The following is a 19034-nucleotide window of genomic DNA, read 5'->3' on the forward strand; positions in this document are numbered from 1 at the left end:
GAGCAGGGCGTTGAGGAGGGGACAGCGCCTTTCGTATACGGACTAATTTCTGTTCGTTTTAAGTTTTAATGTCGCTCCTTACTTTCAGTTGAAAAAGCTTGTCTTTTTTATTCAATTTCTGATCGTTTTTTAGTTAATTCATCTTTTATTTTGGTTCATTGAAAAAGTAAACGAAATTTTTCTCCAATTCTTCAAAAATGACCCCTTAATCACAAAGGCCGTTAATTAGAATAAATAGCTCTTATGAAAGTACTAAAAAATCTTTAGCTTAAAGAGCGAGGCACTGAATTGAAGGTGAACCCAATCATATAGCTAATTTTTTTTGTTCGTTTTAAGTTTTGATGTTGCTCCTTACTTTCAGTAGAGAAACTTGTTTTTTTATATTTAATTTCTGATTTTTTTTTTAAATAATGTTGGGAAATCCGGCGGCCCCTTCATAGCAATGTCCCTTCCCCCATGAAAACTTCCTTCATGAAAATATCCCCCCATATAACCCCCGACCCACCCCCACCCCCTCCCCCTACCAGAAAAAAATTCCCCTGAAAACTTCTGTATACTTCGCAATAACCAATACTATATGTTAACATTGGGGAAAGTTCATTACTTTCAGCCCTCCCCCTGGGGGCTTTGAGGGATTAAGTTATCGTAAAAGACATAGTTATAATATTTTTGACCATGCTGAACAAAATGGCTATCTCAAAATTTTGATTGGGTGACTTGGGGAAAAAATTAAGCGTGGGAGGGGGCCTAGTCGCCCTCCATTTTTTTTTAACTTGAAAATGGCACTAAAAATTCTAATTTCCGTTCCAATGTTCCCTCCCACGATATTCTAGGCTCACTGGTTCGATACGAACACAGATTGGAAAAAAAAAAAAAAAAAACACGCATCTATGATCTTTCTTCTGGAAAGAATACAAAATTTCTCATTTTTGCAGATAGGAGCTTGAAACCTCTGCAGTAGTGTTCTCTGATACGCTTAATTTGGTGGTGTGATTCTATAATTCCATTAAGATTCTATAAATTTTAGGTGGTCTTTCCCCCTTTTTTTGAAAATCTGCCAAATTTTCTCAGGCGCGTAACTTTTGATAGGTAGGATTAAACTTGATGAAACTTATATATTTGAAATCAGAATTAAAATCTGATTCTTTTGATGTATCTATTGGTATCAAAATTCCGTTTTTTAGGGTTTCAGTTACCATTGAGCCGGGTTACTCCTTACTTACAGTTACCACGAACTGTTTGATTTTTTGCATTTTAATGTAAAAATTGTTATAAAAAATATATTTTACACAATACAGCATAAACTCGGCACAATTTTCCAATTGGACTTAATATAAAAAGAAACTAATTGCAATATGTCGTTTGTAGAACTTCATTGGATGAAAAGTTATTTTCTAAGTTCATGTTTTTGTTTAATATCAAGTATCATAATCATATACTTCAGAATGCTGAACTGACTGAAGGTCGATACTCTGACTCTGATCTTCACAAATCGGCATGCTCAATGGAGTCGCCACCAAACATTGTAAGAAGGGCTTTTGCCCAATAAAGTCTGTCCGTGAATTTGCTGTAGGGTGTATTGTCAGGTTGGGCTATTTCCCGCAAATTTCAGTATTAAATTTTCAGCTTCGTCATCAAAAATTCGCGGGGCGGGTTATTGGGCTACAATGTTTGAAATCTCGCTACTTCTGGGCTAGAAATTGAATTGACTTGAAATAAAGAAAAATAATCCCGTTTGTTATATCAATTACAAACGTTATATCAATTACAAAGAATTTACCTTCTTTGCAGTCTTAGACTACAATATAGTTATAATAAGAAAGCCAAAAGATCTTGCAGAATTTTTCTTTTTCTTTTTCAGTCATACATTAACTTCGAAGAAGGAATTTACTAAAGTTAGGAAGATACATAATTTCAAATAATACACAAAACATAGGTATATGGTACAATTTATAATACTTTCAGTTAAACTTTCAGTTTCAGTTAAACTTACTTTCAGTTAAAGTTTTTAACTGAAAGTAAGGAGCAACATCAAAACTTAAAACGACAGAAAACATTACGTATATGATTGGGTTCACCCCCTAGTTAAAATACCTCGCTCTTTAAGCCAAAGATTAGTTAGTACTTTCATAAGAGCTATTTATTCTAATTAACGGCATTTGTGATTAAGGGGTCATTTTTAAAGAATTGGGACAAATTCCAACTTTAGCTTAAAGAGCAAGGGGGCGAACCCTCTAATATACGTAATAAAAATGTATGAATATTGAAGTTCGCTACGTAAGTTAATTCGTAAGTTACGTATATTTATTACTAATAAAAACGTTCGTAATTAAAATTAAAAAAGTTTCGAGAAAGCCATTTAACCAAATAAAATTTAGATTAATATACAAATTTATTTTTAATTATTCATGTACGGTGAGCCAAAATCAAAACCTGCATTAATTCAAAAACGTTCAAAAATTGAATAAAAAAAAACAAGTTTTTTTAACTGTAAGTAAGGAACGACGTTAAAACTTAACGAACAGAAATTATTCTATATGAAAGGGACTGTCCCCTCCTCAACGCCTCGCTCTTTACGCTAAAGTTTGACTTTCTCACAACTCTTTTTTTTTTTAACAATGAAAAACTATGAGAGCTGAACGACAGTAAACTTGAACGACTTTCAGATTTGAATGCATACAATTTTATGTAGGATATGTCCGAGATACACTGGTATCTCGTATAGATACACTGGTATAGATACACTGGTAGAAATTATAAATGAAGCGAAATGTTGATCAAATTTTAAAAAACCAACACATAAAAGAGTTGGTAACCCAATATCATAAATTTATATAAAATGCTAAACTGTTATTATATTTTGAGAGTCAGATGTAAACAGGAATTTATTAAACAAAACGACATAAAGTGCACAACAAATACTGCAAGTTAAAAACTATCACTTTATCCCTAGAGACTTGAATGAGTTCTGTTTTAAGTTTTTACCTCATAATTATAATTTAGGAGTTCTTACCACATGATTATAATTTTTGTTTTCTATTCATTGGTTTCCTAACCATATTTATTAATAATGAGGTAATGATTCCGCTGAAGCCATCCACTGATTATTTTAAGTGAAACTTCAACAACTTACAGCTTAATGACGAAACTGGGTAAAAAAAAGTAGAGTATGAGCCATTTTTACCGAGTCATGTCCAACACATGACTTGATTTGAATTTTCGAAATCAAATTTCCCCATTTCAATATCATGCCCTTCAAACTTCTCTGTCAAATAGTTTTGTTCTTTTCTCATTTTTAATATGGATAAATCGATAAACTACTAAAAAAAAAAAAAAAATTAAACCCCTGAAGTGTAAGGTTTGGTGTGAGTGTTGTGCAAAAAACGAAAGATTCTACCCAGCAGAACATAAATTCTAGAATAAAAGCTCACGAGATAATTTCTCAAGGATAAGTTTTTGCCATTAAATAAAAAAGAACTATTTTCTTTTCCAGCTTTAATGAATAAACCAAGATGAATTCATTAAAAAAATGAATCTCATATCTTCCACCAAACCTCATACAGAAGGAAAGATAAAAAGTTCAATGACATTCGCAACCACAGAAGCTCAATTATTGAATGGCATACTAAATCCTTATTTAGCTTGTCCAAATATCCCTGAAACAAGAACACAAATAAGGTCTACTCTCTAAGGGACCTTCTAACAAGCAAAAAACACAGTCTCTCTTAAAGAATATTGCTTACAAGAAACAAACGAAAAAATTTAATAATAGAACAACTTGACAAGACTAAATTCACCTTTTTCTAATACTTTCCATAAATAGCTTGGTTTTATACATGAACGGGACACAGTTGCTTCTAATTTTCTCCACTTCTAAATTTCTTTTGAAGCCATCACAGCTTATAACCACTTGAGGAATGTTTCCTGTCGTAGACTGCTTCCTAACTTCTTGTTTTTGAAAGACAAAGTTCAATTTTCTTCGATGAAATCCTTGTAACATCCTCAGGAGTGAAAATATCGACTAAATTGTAACCACAGGTAGAGGATATTCAACCGCCTGAAGGGTTTACTTTCGCGTTTATTAATTCTTAAGTCATCATCTTTAAGCCCTTTATCCAAAGAGAAAAAAAGATTTATTTCCTATAAAGCTGTGGTTAAGTGTGCTTGAATTTAATTTGTTTACACTTGTAACGCATTATTGTGATCCAATTACGTATCCCTTAATTGTATGCCAGAAAGAGAAACCAATAGCCCAGCCTATTTGAAACCTAAATAACTCGGCTTATTTGAAACCTGATTGGTTCCTGTGTGGAAATTTCCACCTGATAAAAAGCCGGTGGAAATTTCCACCAGCTAAAATCCACCTGATTGGTTCCCTTGTGTTAAATACTGATGTGACGAGAAAGTACATGAGCTTTTTAAGTCATAAGTTGTATTACAAATAATATTCTGTATTTTTCTGTGTTGCCTTTTTGTCATCTTCTCAGGGAGGGAAGTTTGTGCATTAACGTTACTAGCAACTCGTATATAGGGATGCTGTCTTATTGCACATCCATGATAAATATTCTATTTCTTTATTAGAATACATACGACACCGAGCAAGTGAGCGAGGTCAATAATGAAAAGGAAGAACAAAGACACACACGGTTAGAAGAAAAGCGGCGGCATGTCAAAAATAAAACTAAAGGGCAAAGACACAAGCAGCTAGACGGCATGCGACAGCCAGCATATCAGCAAGTCAAAAATGAAAATGAAGAGCAAATAAACACGCTGTTGAAAAAACAGCTGAGGCTTGTCAAAAATGACAATGAAGAGCAAAAACATGTAGCTGGAAGACATACAGCACTAATCTAGTGAAGCCAGTTAAAAATGAAAATGAAGAGCAAAGACACACACGGTTAGAAGATATGCGACACCGAACATGTAAGCGAATCAATTAAAATCAACCTGGACAGCGAGAATAGAACGTGTCAAAACTGAAAATGATAGCGATGATTATTGGGTTTGGGATTTTTACTTGGATTAGGTCATCAAGTGCCTACCATATCTTTGATGAAAAAAAACAAAGGTTCGGCAATATATATTTCATAATGACGAAAGATAAGCCTAGGTAAAACGAACCAAACAAGTTGAAAATAACAGCGATGATGATCGGGTTTTGGATTTTGACATTGATAAGGTCATCAATGCCTACCGTAACAAAGGTGGTCGTCAACGCCTTCCATACCTTTGAAAATCAAAAACCTGAACTAGATAAATCGTTAAAAGAAAAAGGGGGTTTCGTCCCACCACCTGAACAACTAACAGAAACAAAGGTTCGGGGATATGTCTTTCATAATGACAAAGACAAGCCGAGGCAAAATTTAAAGTTCCAATAAAAAAAATGTAATTTTACAAGGGCACAACTTCTAATTTAAGATCCCTTTGGTTGGACGTCATGACATCAAGAAAAGGCTCAAATTGTCTGCGCTTAGAAGACAAGCGATAGTGAGAATCTATATATAGAAGCCTGTCGCGTGATGAGTGCCAGGGCCCGGAGGAGACGCCACCGGGCTCCCGGTACTATATATATAAATATATATTCATATATATATATATATATATATATATATATATATATATATATATATATATATATATATATATATATATATAAATGGGCAGACACCATTTTATGTCTAAAAGTCACTTACCCGAGGGAAGCTGGCTCCCTGGTACTAAATTTTAAAGAAAACACACAGCAAACTCAATTATCTACAAAGTTTAAAGCTAATAACTAGTGATTTTAGGGAATTAAATAGTGATTTTATTACCTAATGATTCTAGGAAACCTTTAAATAAACCCATCAGTAAGTAAGGTAATAAGAGTGAGCGTGGTAATTATAGGGGCATTAGCTTGGTTTGTGTAGGAAGCAAATTATTCAGTATGATAATACTTTTTAGACTTAAAGATGTTGTAGATAATTTTTTAAGAAAAGAATAGTGTGATTTTAGGAAGGTTTTAAGGATGCATCGACCAAATTTTCCCTCTCAGATTAACTGATCAAACATCTTTAGTTAGTCTTATGTTTCATGGATTACAGACAGGCGTTTGATGCAACTGATAGAAGAGCTTTAGCGAAGGGCTTATCCTTGTATGGTATACCAGATAAATATTTTAAAGTGGTAGGAAATGAGTGGTACCACTTAAGGTAGGAAATGAGGTTAGTAGCTGCTTTCGTATTAAACCCTAAGACCATAATCCCTAAGCAGTTTTTATTCCAAAAATCATCATGCAAGAACTATAGGTTTCAAGATTTATAGTTTCTGGAAATATCTAAGCCTCTTGAATCTACATTGATAATGCAGAATTACAGAGAAATTACAACCCTACCAAACGTAGAGCATAGCTCGATCTGGTATCTTATCAGAGGCAATGCTCTTACGTTGTCTCACTTAAAAGTGATGTGCATTCAACGTTATTTTTCCGGCTGCTTTGTATAGAAGAGAGATAGTGGAAACTTGATAGAAGGCTCTTTTGAATAGAAATAGGAAGCTCTAATGCTGTTTTTTAAGTCAAAGTATTCTTGGCTTTTTTTTATAACCAGGGCCAAGAAATGTTCCGTTAAGACAGAAATATTTATGACACAAATCAGGTTGCATTAATTCGTGACGTTTGATTTTTTTTTATTTTTTTTTTCAAGAAAACAGAATTCTTTGTTATAAATGAGTATGGGATGCCTTTATTTAAACAAACATATAGTTACAACAAAAAAGAAGATTCATAGATTTTTTTTTAATTTCATATTAAGATGAAGAGTATATTCAACGGTGTCTACAGATTGGCTTCGGCCGTACAAAAACTAAAATTTACGGAAAATTACAATCAATATAAACAAAAAAAAAAACATCATCCACACAAAACTTTAAAGCATATATATTAGTAAAAAAAAATTACTGTTCATATATATACCTCGTCAAACAATTTGACTGTATGTTCAAATTTTCACCAAAAGTTTAATTTCAATCCAATATTCTGGTTCTTAAGAAGAAACAGAGGAAACTCTTACATATATTCCTACAATTAGCGAACAGTAAAACTATTCCAACCAAAAAACAAAACAAAATTAATTTTTAAAACACATTTTCAGAAAAAGAAATTTTGCTACGAAATGTAAAGAGCAAAAATCTGCCTAAAAGAGGCAGAAATAACGTCACATAATAACTCAAACTTAAAACAAACAGGTGGTACTATGAATAGATTAATAGAACCCAAAAAAGAACAGAAGCTAAAATGAATAATCAAGCATAATCATGCTTAAACCCAACTTAAATCAATCTTAAAACGCACAGAAATTTGCAAATGTTTCTCAATTTATATCGGAAACATTTTGAAATATAAAAATCTTCTGGAGGACCTTCAGCACCCTAAACCTCCCTTCTCTAGGTACACCTCTCACTTCAGATAAAACAGTTCGTCGTAACGAACTATAAGTAATTAGCACCTCGGCCAAATATTAACTAAGACATACAAAAAAGGAATTTTGATAACAATTAATACATTAAAAGAATCGATTTTTATGCTGATTTTTAGATATATAAAATTGATTCAGTTTAATGTTACCAATCAAAAACTACTAGCCTGAGAAAATTTGCCGTATTTTCGTAAAAGGGAGTAACGCCCCAAACTGTCAAGCAATTTTTAAGGAAATCCACAGCACCAGAAACAGCCTATCAGAGAACCCGACTGTCGAGGTTTCAAGCTCCATTCTATAAAAATTTCTTGTTTTTTTTTAGAAAAAAGATCATGGAAGCGTGTTTATTTGTTTTTTCTCCAGGGGCGGTCGGATCGAACCAATGCTCCTAGAAGATCGGGATAAGACTCATTTGAATGAAGATCTAGTGCTTTTTTCGTTACCAAAAACACTGAAAGGCAACTAGCCCCCCACACCACAACCCTTTTATCTATAAGGCATCCCATCGAGATTTTGATATAGCTATTTAATTCAGCATATTTGAAAGGACCAATAGCTATGACATTGGGAATGACACAACCCCACAGCCTCTGGGGAAAGGGCTACAAGTTATGCAATTTGCCCATTGTTTACATATGGTATTTGTTATTGGGGAATATATAGAAATCTTTTGGAGGGAGATTTTATGGGGAGGAGTTTCCGTGGGTAGGAAAGTGTCCAGATGAATTTTCCGGGGTAAATTTTCCATTAGAGGGGGTATTTCCTGATATGATTTAAAAAATGGTAGGAAATTAAATTAAAAAAAATACAATTGAAAGCAAGGAGCAGCATTAAAACTTAGAACAAACAGAAATTAACGTGTATATACGGGGGACTGTCCCTTTCTCATCCCTCTATCTTTACACCAAAGTTTGACCTTTTGTCATTCTTCTTTAAGAAAGACTGCTCAAAAATAAGACTCTATGCAATTTGAATATTTCTAAAGAACTTGGAGAAATATTTTTAAACAACTTAGATACTTTAGCGTAAAGAGCGAGAATTGAGGAAGCGGCGGTCCATCTTATGTACGGAATAGTTTCTGTTCGTTTTTATGTCTAATGTTGCTCCTAACTTTCAGGTGAAAAAGTTTTTTTTTTTTTTTTTATGATACGATAATAGACCTGTTCATTCGACCAAGAATCGGTATTAATTATGCTCGACAACGAATATAAAATTTTTGCTTCAGCAATTTTCCTTATCAAGGCGGTCTATGAATGAATCTACTTGTGAAATTGATAACACGTACGCCTTCACGTATTACTTCCTAGCAACTGCTTATAAAACAATTCTTTTTTCCTTTAAAAAGCAATTAGGAACTCAATCAATCAATATATTATAAAAGAAAATTACGAAATGATAAACAGATGGAAAGAACTAATTAAGACACGTCAATTGTACTATTAAAACTCTAATTAGAAGAAACACCCATATTCATATTTTAGTACTACACAGTCAAAACCTTATAAATATTTTGCAGGGTGGGATTGGTATCGGAAGCTGTTTCATTGGAGTGGCTCATTATTAATAAATATGGTTAGGAAACCAAAGAATAGAAAAAAATTATAATTATGAGGTAAAAACTTAAAAGAGACGTCATTCAGGTCTCTAGGGATAAAGTGATAGATTGTAACTTGCAGTATTTGTTGTGCACTTTATGTCGTTTTTTTTAATAATTGCCTCTGTATATCTCCCTGACTCTCAAAATATAATAACAGTTGGGCATTTTATATGGCGTTATGACATTAGGTTTCCAACTATTTTTTTATGTTTTTGTTTTTGCAATTTTGATCAATATTTCGCTTCATTTTCAATTTTTTTAAACGTATCTCGGACGCAACCTACGCAGAATTGTATGCATCCAAATATAACAACCGTTCAAGTTCACATCGTTCAACCCTCAGTAAGAGCTAAATTACAGAATCATATACTCAAAACAGTACATGGGTACAAAAAAGTTACGCAAAATTCACAAATTGCACAAAATAAGTTTTTCTGCACGGTTTCACATCACAGTTCTGAACTGGCTCCATATTCAACACATCTTGAAGGATCTGTCGGGAAGAAAATCTGACATCTTGTCATCAGCCTCTTTAAACCCTTAAAGAAAGTTAGAAGACATAAGTCAATAAAGCCATGTGTTTTATGCACCTTAGTAGCTCAGACAAGACGAAAATAAATGATGAAAAACCTAAAAAATAGTGTTGCAATCGTCAAGCAATGTCACTTTTATGCGCAATTACAAGTTCTTTCTTCTACAAGAAAATTGTTCAATTTCCCGCACCACTGGTTGGCTGATCTACGGAATTTGATGATTGTTGTTATAAAGAAAGAAGAAAGAAAAAAAGACATAAAAAGGGAATTCTAAGACATTCGGTTCTAGAAATTTCTAACGTTAAAAAGCTAAGGAGTCTGTGATTAGGCAGGTCTTCAGTGACATAAGATGCTACCCATGCTAGACGTTCAATTATTTTTTTGTTCAACAAATCAAAAAAGGAAATTAAATGAGGGAAATGATACGAAATAGAAAGCGCATAAATTTTACTCAATTTTAATAGGGCGATTTAGCTTTCCTATAGTTAAGAACACGTTATTTTTTCTTCTGCCACTTCAACTTTTGAATTAAATTAGATTTAAAAAACACCTTTTTTCAATCGAAAGTAAGGAGAATTATTGAAAATTAAAACGAACAGAAATTAATCCGTGTATCAGGGGAGCTGTCTCTTCATCAATCCCTCACTCGTTACGCTAAAGATTTTTAATTCTTTAAAAAAAAACTTCTAATTCCAATTCAACGGCCCTTGATTTTCAGCAGTCGTTCTCAAAGAATTGAGACGAAAAATCAAACTTTAGCGTAAAGAGGGATGGCTTCAGGAGTCGCAGTCCCCCTCATATACGGAATAATTTCTGTTTGTTTTAAGTTCCAATGCTGCTCTCTACTTTCAGTTAAAACAAATTGTTTCTTTTTATTTAATTTCTGATCGTTTTTCAAATCATGCCCAGGCCTATCCGAGATATGGTGTGGTACTCGCCCCACACCTCCCATTTCTTGCTATTAACTTTTATGTATTCATAATTTTCGATTGATTGGTAGGATTCGTAGCGTTCGGCTTTTTCAGTTTTTCTGCCTAAGAATTAAAATGTTAGATTATAATTGAAATTTTTGAAAAAAATTTGAACATTTAGTCAAATTTTTGATGAACAGTCTATTGTTGAATAAATTCTTAACAATTTTTTCACTACATAATTCCATATGGACGCAAAGAGGTATTATTGTTCATATGGATAGAAACCCTGCGTGTCCTTTGATCTTCTACGCGGCTGAAACTCGTGACCTCTAAAATAGGGCTCTCGTGATGTTTACTTACTCTCCATACACATGTTTAAATACATTGTATATAAACAAAAAAAGGAAATATAACCATTTCAAATCACTGAAAACAAAGCTCCTGGTTGCACTTGCATACACCCCCCCCCCCCAAGAAATTTCCTGGTGAGGCTCATGATGCCTTGCCTCATCTTTTTGGCCTCTGTAAAATTAGGTATGTGAATGTTACATCTTGTACAATGTAGAAAATGGAGGAGCTTTGCAATAGGAGGAGCACGTTTTACACCCTCTCCCCTCTCGGCTAGCATCAATAATATATATGTGGACCAGAATTTTTGCAGGAATCAAGGGGAATTGGTGGTCAATCTCACCCCCTCCCTCCTTTTCCAAAACTCATTCAATATTTATCTAGAGGCTTAATGAAATTTGTGATATTTGGACTTTAAAATCGGTTCTTTAAGGCACTTACCCCCTCCCCTACAAAATGACCTACTACCCCTCCTTTATAAAAGCTGATGCGCGCTTACAAATCACTAGCTCCCCCCCAGTCTCCTGTCAAAAAAACACATATGCAAATCAGCTGCAGTTATTTAAATTCCGTTGTACGATGTTTTTGTAAAAAAATTATTTAATTTCCATCCTCTCAAAAAAACAAGTTCCATTGTATAGATCAAACCGCTTCCTCCTTATGCTGTTTAGTTTCCAAGAAAAATGGAATTTTTTTTTCTCTTAACTGGGTTTCGTCCTCTTTTCTCACTCACGAGATTCTAAAAAAATTTGAACTTTTTATGCCAGAATTATTTTTATTATATTTAAGATAGGCCTCATAAAACTTCGGCAAATGGACTTTTGAATTAGCACACACATAATGCAACCATTTTCGATCAATTAGAGGAATCTTTCGTACATTCTCAATCATTCTCGAAGACAATGTGCGATTTATCCTCTCGCTTTGGGTACGACATTGCCATGTATATTTTCCATAGAAGAAATCACGGAATTAGTTTAATGGCAGTTTACGGTTCGGAAAACGGGATGAAGTTGAAACTTTCAGGTACTACAGGGGAAAAGTGGGACAAAAGCAGTTCAATTATGTATTTAAGAGAGGGAGATGGGGTTAAATAACGTTTTGTCTCTGATCCACGAAATACTTTTGCACTACTTCAACAAGATTAATCTCGCACAGTTAAGTAGCAAGGTACATAAAAAGACTGCATGTCTTGCCAAATTATCAAAATAGCGTTTTTACAATACCTCGGGTACGGCTTGGGGTATCAATTTGAAACTTTCAGAAACTGCTAAAAGGGAGGGGAGGAGTGAAAATTGAACAATTACTTTGGGGGACAGATGGAGGCAAATCAAAAGAGACTATATGCACCTAAGCAATCAAAATACAATGTGTGCAATCTCTCATAAACGGCTCGAGGAATGGAATTGAAGCTTTCAGGTAGTGTAGGAAAAGGAAGTAGAGAGGGGCAGTCGGAAATTCAATTTTGTGTTGGGGAAAGGTGCTTAATGTGTTTTGCCTCCGGTCAACTTCTACGTTTTCACGCTATAAGCTGCTATAGGACTTAGAATCTATTATCATTTAAGTATGTGTTGATAGGTTATCAAAATAGCATATCTAGATTATCTTGGGGACGACTTGAGAGATCAAACTTAAACTTCCACAGTATCTTCTTTTTTGGAAGGGGCATTTAGACCTTGAATTTTAACTTGGGGAAGGGGCAAAGAAGAGCTAAACATATTTTGTCTAAAATTTGCCTGAAAGCATTGGCACTTTAAGCCCCTGTGGGACTAGGCCCTGTGGGATCTATTCACGGTGGAGTAGCAGCGTAAATCGAAAGATACTCTATCTACCCCGGTTAACAAAATAGTGCATGTACAACACCTCATGAACGGCTTAGGAGATCGAGTTGAAACTTTGAGAGATGATGCACGGTGAGGTGGACCTATAGTTTTCACTTCGAGAGGGGCAGAGGTAAATCTAAAAAGACACGATGCACATCCAAATTATCAAAACACCGTATTCATAATGCCTTAGGAACGGGGTTGAGGAATCACCTCAAATTTTAGTAGGGGAGGGGGCTTATTTTTTTTTTTTTTAGTGGGAAGAGTGGTTAAAATTGTTGTATACAATCCATTTAAGCGTTTATGCAATAAAGGTCTATATAAGAATTAGAACTTATTCCACGCTTAACTAGCGAGGTAAGTCCAAAGACACTGCGTACCACAAGGTGAGCAAAATACCATATCTGCAATATCTCTGGATTAGGTTGGGAATGAAGTTTAAACTTTCAGAAAGTGTTACGGAGTGCATGTAGACCTAAGATTCAGAATTGAGGAGAGGAGACAAAGGCGGAGGCCTAAAAAGCAGATTCCCCTAACGTTTACTGTACTATAATTCTCTATAGGACCTATAATCTGTTCACAGATAAGTAGGAAAGTAAAAAAAAACTATGTTCAGCCAGGTGATCAAAACGGCGTTTTATTTCCGAATGAAGTAATTCGGAATTTTGATAATAAATAATAAACCTCTCCTAAAAGGCTTTTCACGCTGGTTCTGTACTTGAATCTCCCTCTCCATTCAACATTATTAATTTTTGAATAGCTTACTTATAATTATGCGATGACTGTAAAATATGATTATGATGGTTTTACGGATTTTCACAGTGGCGTGGTGTGAAAGAGCTAGTTTAAGCAGAATAATGTTATACGTTATTTAACGTAACTTATCCACTGGGTATCCTAACTGAGTAAGGAGTTTATATAAAAGACAAGAGGGAGCTAGGATAAATCCATGCTACTGAATCAACTACTCGGCAGTAAACTCAATTTTAGGATAATGTCAATTTCAATCTCAGGACAGAAAAAATCAAAAAGCTGAAAAATAAAACTCGAAATACCATCCAACTAAATTTTATTATAATGACTGAGTTTGACTCAATTTGGTATACCTCAATTAGTACTAATTACTCAATTTGGCAAGCCTATAACTCAATTGGTGCAACTCAGTTAGTATTACAGATTCAATTGGTATCAATGACTCATTCCAGTATAACTCAAATGAGTACAATAATTGAGATTATAGTTTGCACAAACGACATAAGAGAGCAATAGTAAATCCATTCAGCACCATCAGCTACAGGATAGATAGTTTAATTTCAGACTATGGAGAGTGAAATTAAAGAACTGAAAAAATTAAAGTGAACACACAATCCTACATAAATTTATTATTTACTATATTACTCATTGCGCGTTGTTGTATTCTCAAAACAAAGAAAATTCAAGAAAAATTTCCACATGGCAAATTCCCCGGCGTATTAATAATGAGCTTTGAACTTCCAAAATATTTGAAAATTTGCCCCGTGGACACTTCTCTCCCCACGAAATTTTCCCTCTCCATGCTAATCCAACCCGCAAAATATTCCTCTTCATTGGGGAATCGAATCCACTAATCTGAAAACACGATAATGCACTGAATCGATAACCCCGAAGATCCATTTTTTCAAACGCCATGCTTTCCAAAATAGTTAATTCCGGACTGAAGAAAGTTGTCCTCTATCCTACATTTAAATAAACTACATAATTAATTTATTTTGGTTAAATATGCGTCGTAAAAAGTCGCAAGAGTCGTAAAAAGATTTGCAAATCGAATTCATTTTTATCTGAAAAATTTTATTTCAGTTTATGTTTCGTATCATTCCAGGGATGTTTAATGGGCCGTAGTCCAAATTGCCATTCTCTCTGCAGGTCGCAGCAGAAATACAGCCCTGATTCATACCAAAAGCCTCCTTGCGTGTTTGCATTTGCGTTTTGCATTTCATGTACTTGGCCACTAGGGACCAGACCAAAAATATCCTAGATTTGATCAGTTATTTAACAGTATTAAACACAACATTTGCTTTAGAGTTCAAACGATCGCGTCCACTTAACACTTAAGTTACCCTAAAAGAGCACATATTTCAAAATATCTAAAAATAGTTTAAAAATAAATCGTTCCTATTAAAGCAAAAAAAGATACAAAATCAATCAACAGGTCCAAAAGAATACAATAGCACATCAAGAATTTACATCTCGTTTTAAGTAGTAAAAACTATCCATTTCAATTATATCTTATTTCGAAATCGATCCAGAACGCCAGCCTCTGAACTGAAGTTGAAGAAAAAATACAAAGACTTCCATTTCAATAAGTTCAATCTTGTGTGGAATTGGACACTAAGAGAGAGATGAGCACAAAAACAATTTTTCAAGAAGTTTCTCCCAAAGAAAACAAAAAGACAAAAGATTTTGCAATGACAAAAATAGATGAAAGCGTCATGTAATAGGTCATTGTTAGAACATACAAGAATTCTAGAACATGGAAAAAATGAACCAGGACTGAAATGGGACAATTTCAGAAAAGAAGCTATTTTTTTCCAAGAATTGGTTTACATTTGACAGATCAAGGAAATATATAAAGCACTTTCAAGGACTGTAATTTGAAGGGCGACAAAGATAAGCCACAAGAGCAATAGATTGACTGCTGGTTGACCAGAATAGGTTTCTACAGCAGAATCCGCACAGTTTCAGTTACTTGACAAGTCATCATTCTTCCGATTTTACCTCGCCCAATGATATAAAAGAAAATGGATCGCTTCTGTTTCAGAACAGAGTTGAATATACCATGGACAAACGTAGCTTCTTCTCTAGGAGGGGGGATAAATAAATAATGAAATAAATAACAAATAACGACAAAAATGAACATAGCAAAATAGTTTAGCAAAATAGGTGTCAATTTTCTACATTAGTTTCAAGTGCTTCGAATTTATATAGAACTATTATCATACAAAACTAAATAAAGGTAATATTTTCCCCATAATTAAGATATTCCAATATGTACTGTTGGTTAAATTCTTCACCTGAAATATTTGTTCCCATGCTCAGTTTATTCTCATTGCCTATTGATTGTCAGGTATATTCAAATTTTCAACAGCAATTCAAGTCCTTCCCCAAAGTGATCGGTTTGAATATAAATATAATGCAGGCTTCACATTTTACTATCCTTTTTACTAACATCGAGGAACTGTATGTATGAATGTACTGTAAGGAATATTTTATTACTGATCAAAACGTACAAAACTATATTACTGATGGCATAGAAAAGAAGAAAGAGAAGGAAAAAGGAAAAAACCACAATTTTCATGATACAGGAAACAATTTTCAACAATCTTCCCAAAAGGAAACCTATTACTTAAGTAATATTAAGCAAATTACGAATAGGAAAATAAATAATTTTTATCAAGAGTAAGCAATTGGAATGTATTGATTATTGAGAAAGTATTCCTTTTATTTAATTTTTATGGTAGTTATTCTATACATTCCTCACTCTTATATATTTTATTTGCATAAAAGCTATGTCTTTATGCTTCGTTGGCATCGGACGGGCGGTTTGGTGTTGCAGTAGGTTTTTAGTAAAAGTAGCATAAATCTGAATACAAATATACATATATATAATATGTATATGTATATGTATATATATATATATATATATATATATATATATATATATATATATATATATATATATATATATATATATATATATATATATATATATATATATATATATATATATATATATATGTATATATATATATATATATATATATATATATATATATATATATATATATATATATATATCCATAGTTTTTAAAGTATAACACGTAACAATATATATGTATTATAAAATATATACTGGGAAGTAGTTTACGCTGCGTAGTGCTTCTTAGTCTCTGCCATTCAACTGAACATTACCTGTATATATTTTCGCTGAGTTTCGTCGTTTAGCACATGGGCGACTTTCTGTGAGAAAATACCCTCTCTCCCTGGTCGAGCGTGGATACCAACCATAGTGACACCAATAGGCCAAGCAGCGTTGCCAATAGCCATCCTTAAATAAGCATCATTTGCCTGAAATTTGAGAAATAGTTTTAAGGAGCTAGACAGGACCACTTTTTTTTCAAGCTCATTACTTTGGTCGAGAGAAGGAACCTCCTGTGCCTTCGTTTCAGAACAAAGGCCCTGTCTGTTGCCCCATTACGTTCCATCATCACTAAACCCTACTCCCCGCCCGCAACAGACTATCCCGTATAAAATCCCAAAAAGTCCACAAACTGACTCCCATCCCAGCAAAACATGATAGACATCGCAAGAGTTTTGTTCCCAGTTTTGTTAAGTTGTATAATAGCCAGGGAAACTAGTCATTACTTTTATTGCTATCTATTTATCTTTTTATTTTTGACTTTTTAACTTATTTTTGACTCATCTTTTTTTGTTTTTGTTTTTTGTATTTTGTTTGGATTATGTTTGACGTGAAGGCCAATGGATTATGTTTGACGTGAAGGTCAAATTCTTTCGATATGATTTATACATATATATACTAGTGCTATTTGTGAAGCAAAATTCAAATTTGGCAGCCATTCTGTGAAAGAAATTTTTAAATTAAATTCTATTCTATTTTACAGGACAGGAAAACAAAAAATTTTCTAGACGAAAAATATACAAAGCTTTAATTACCTGAAACCACTCTGTGTCAAAATAGCATAGCAAGAATATCTTGATACGACTAAATTAAACAGGCCATTATGTCAAGAGCTTAGCATTAAAATGAGCCATGTCCATTTTTACTTTCCACCCCATTTTCACTTTCCACCAAGACTTCGGAAAAAGGATTTTAACTGTAGTTATTTAACCTCTAGATCACTTATTTCAAGTTTTTTTGACTTGGGTAACGTAAACTGAATGTTATGAAGACCCAATTGTAATACTCAAAAGTTGAATAGGTTATCAATTAAATTTATTACACTTTGATAAAAATTTATCGAAAGTAGAATTCCTGTTCATAAGCAGATTGATAGAGTTAGAATATTTTATGGAGATGAATCTGGAAGCACGGAAGGCAGTGACTTAATTTTTTTCTGTTTAATTTTTTTGGCAGGTAGAGGGGGGGGGTATATGGTCCCTGAATTTTAAATATGTATATTTATCTATCTAGTCTTAACCCTGACTCTTGTTGTGCATTTTCCTGCAGAGTAATATTCATGTTTTATATATTTGTTGGGATTTGAATGTCTGACGGTTTCAAAACATTAGTAATTCAAAAGTTCCTGCATTCAAAACATCTCAAAGTCCATCCTTGGCACTGAGAGTTTTCATTAGTGTTTTGTTTGCCAAAAAAAAAAAAAAACTTCAAAGTACGCGAGAACTTGTTGAGACATTACGACTGGTACCTATAAAAAATTTCACCCTAATTCATAGTTTAGGTAAATTAAATAGGAAATAAAATATAACTAGCACCATTACACGAATGCACCTCGCAATTATCGGCGATGGAGTGAGGCCAAAATTGTTCCTGACTCTAAACTCGATTTTCATTCACTTGGTTGGAGCTACCGTTGAACTTGTGGTATAAATACATTAGTGCATAATATTTGTTTCCAGTTCAGTACAGTTTGGAGGGGAGGCGATGAAATTATCCCTCAATAGTTTTTTTAAAATACATTCTTCTTTTTTAAAGCTATTTTTCTCTTTTAAAATCTCCCTTTTCTGCTCCCCCCCCCCCCTCCCTAGGGTTTGGATAGGTTAGGCAACAATTTCTCCAAGCAGCGAAGTCCCCACTACGCATTATTAAGGTATTTTTGTCAATAATGTTCAGTTATTTTTTATATCTTCATTTTTAATAATCGAAAAAATCAACACCCTACATTTTAGTAAATTGGTGGCATTGGTTAAGTATCTTGATCATTAGTCAATATTTGAATTTTTTTTCAAGCATAAGGAATAGGTGCTGAGCTATGGTGTCACTAAATCTTTCTGAGAGTTTTAATATATGGCGTATATGATTCAGTTCATTTGTTTATGTTTGGTGTGGGTCATACTCAAATAGAAGTGCTGAACAGTTTCTCCAGTAGTCATACACTTGCGGGTTCCGCAGGTGAAAAAAAGCTGTAGATACCAGTGAATAGATTTTCTTTTCTTGTTTTTTTTTAGTATTACTATAGTTTATTTAATCCTAATCTAAGATTTGTACTATAATCCGATACTGGTCCCGATCTGTTCCGATACCCAAATAAAATCCCTTTGCCACTCTGTTAAAGAGGTGTCTGTGAACGTTTTTGGGGTGAACATCCAGAGTTTTAGCTATTAAAATTCTTTCTAATCGTTGACGAATT

The 19034-nt window shown here is 33.6% G+C and overlaps 1 protein-coding gene across 1 annotated transcript in view; it reads right to left on the minus strand.

The window, feature by feature from the left end:
* Positions 1-5686: 5686 nt before the first annotated feature.
* Prp18 (pre-mRNA processing factor 18) overlaps positions 5687-19034 on the minus strand; it is a 66760-nt gene continuing 53412 nt past the window's right edge. The window contains exons 6-7 of the mRNA XM_089085668.1: positions 16618-16773; positions 5687-9590 (exon numbers count right to left, since the gene is read on the minus strand). Coding sequence (XP_088941794.1) covers positions 9501-9590; positions 16618-16773 — 246 coding nt within the window. The 3' untranslated portion in view covers positions 5687-9500. The remainder of the gene's footprint in view (positions 9591-16617; positions 16774-19034) is intronic.

The sequence above is a fragment of the Artemia sp. Qi Xiang Cuo genome, chromosome 3 (assembly GCF_049724085.1).
Source record: "Artemia sp. Qi Xiang Cuo chromosome 3, ASM4972408v1, whole genome shotgun sequence".
Taxonomy (NCBI): domain Eukaryota; kingdom Metazoa; phylum Arthropoda; class Branchiopoda; order Anostraca; family Artemiidae; genus Artemia; species Artemia sp. Qi Xiang Cuo.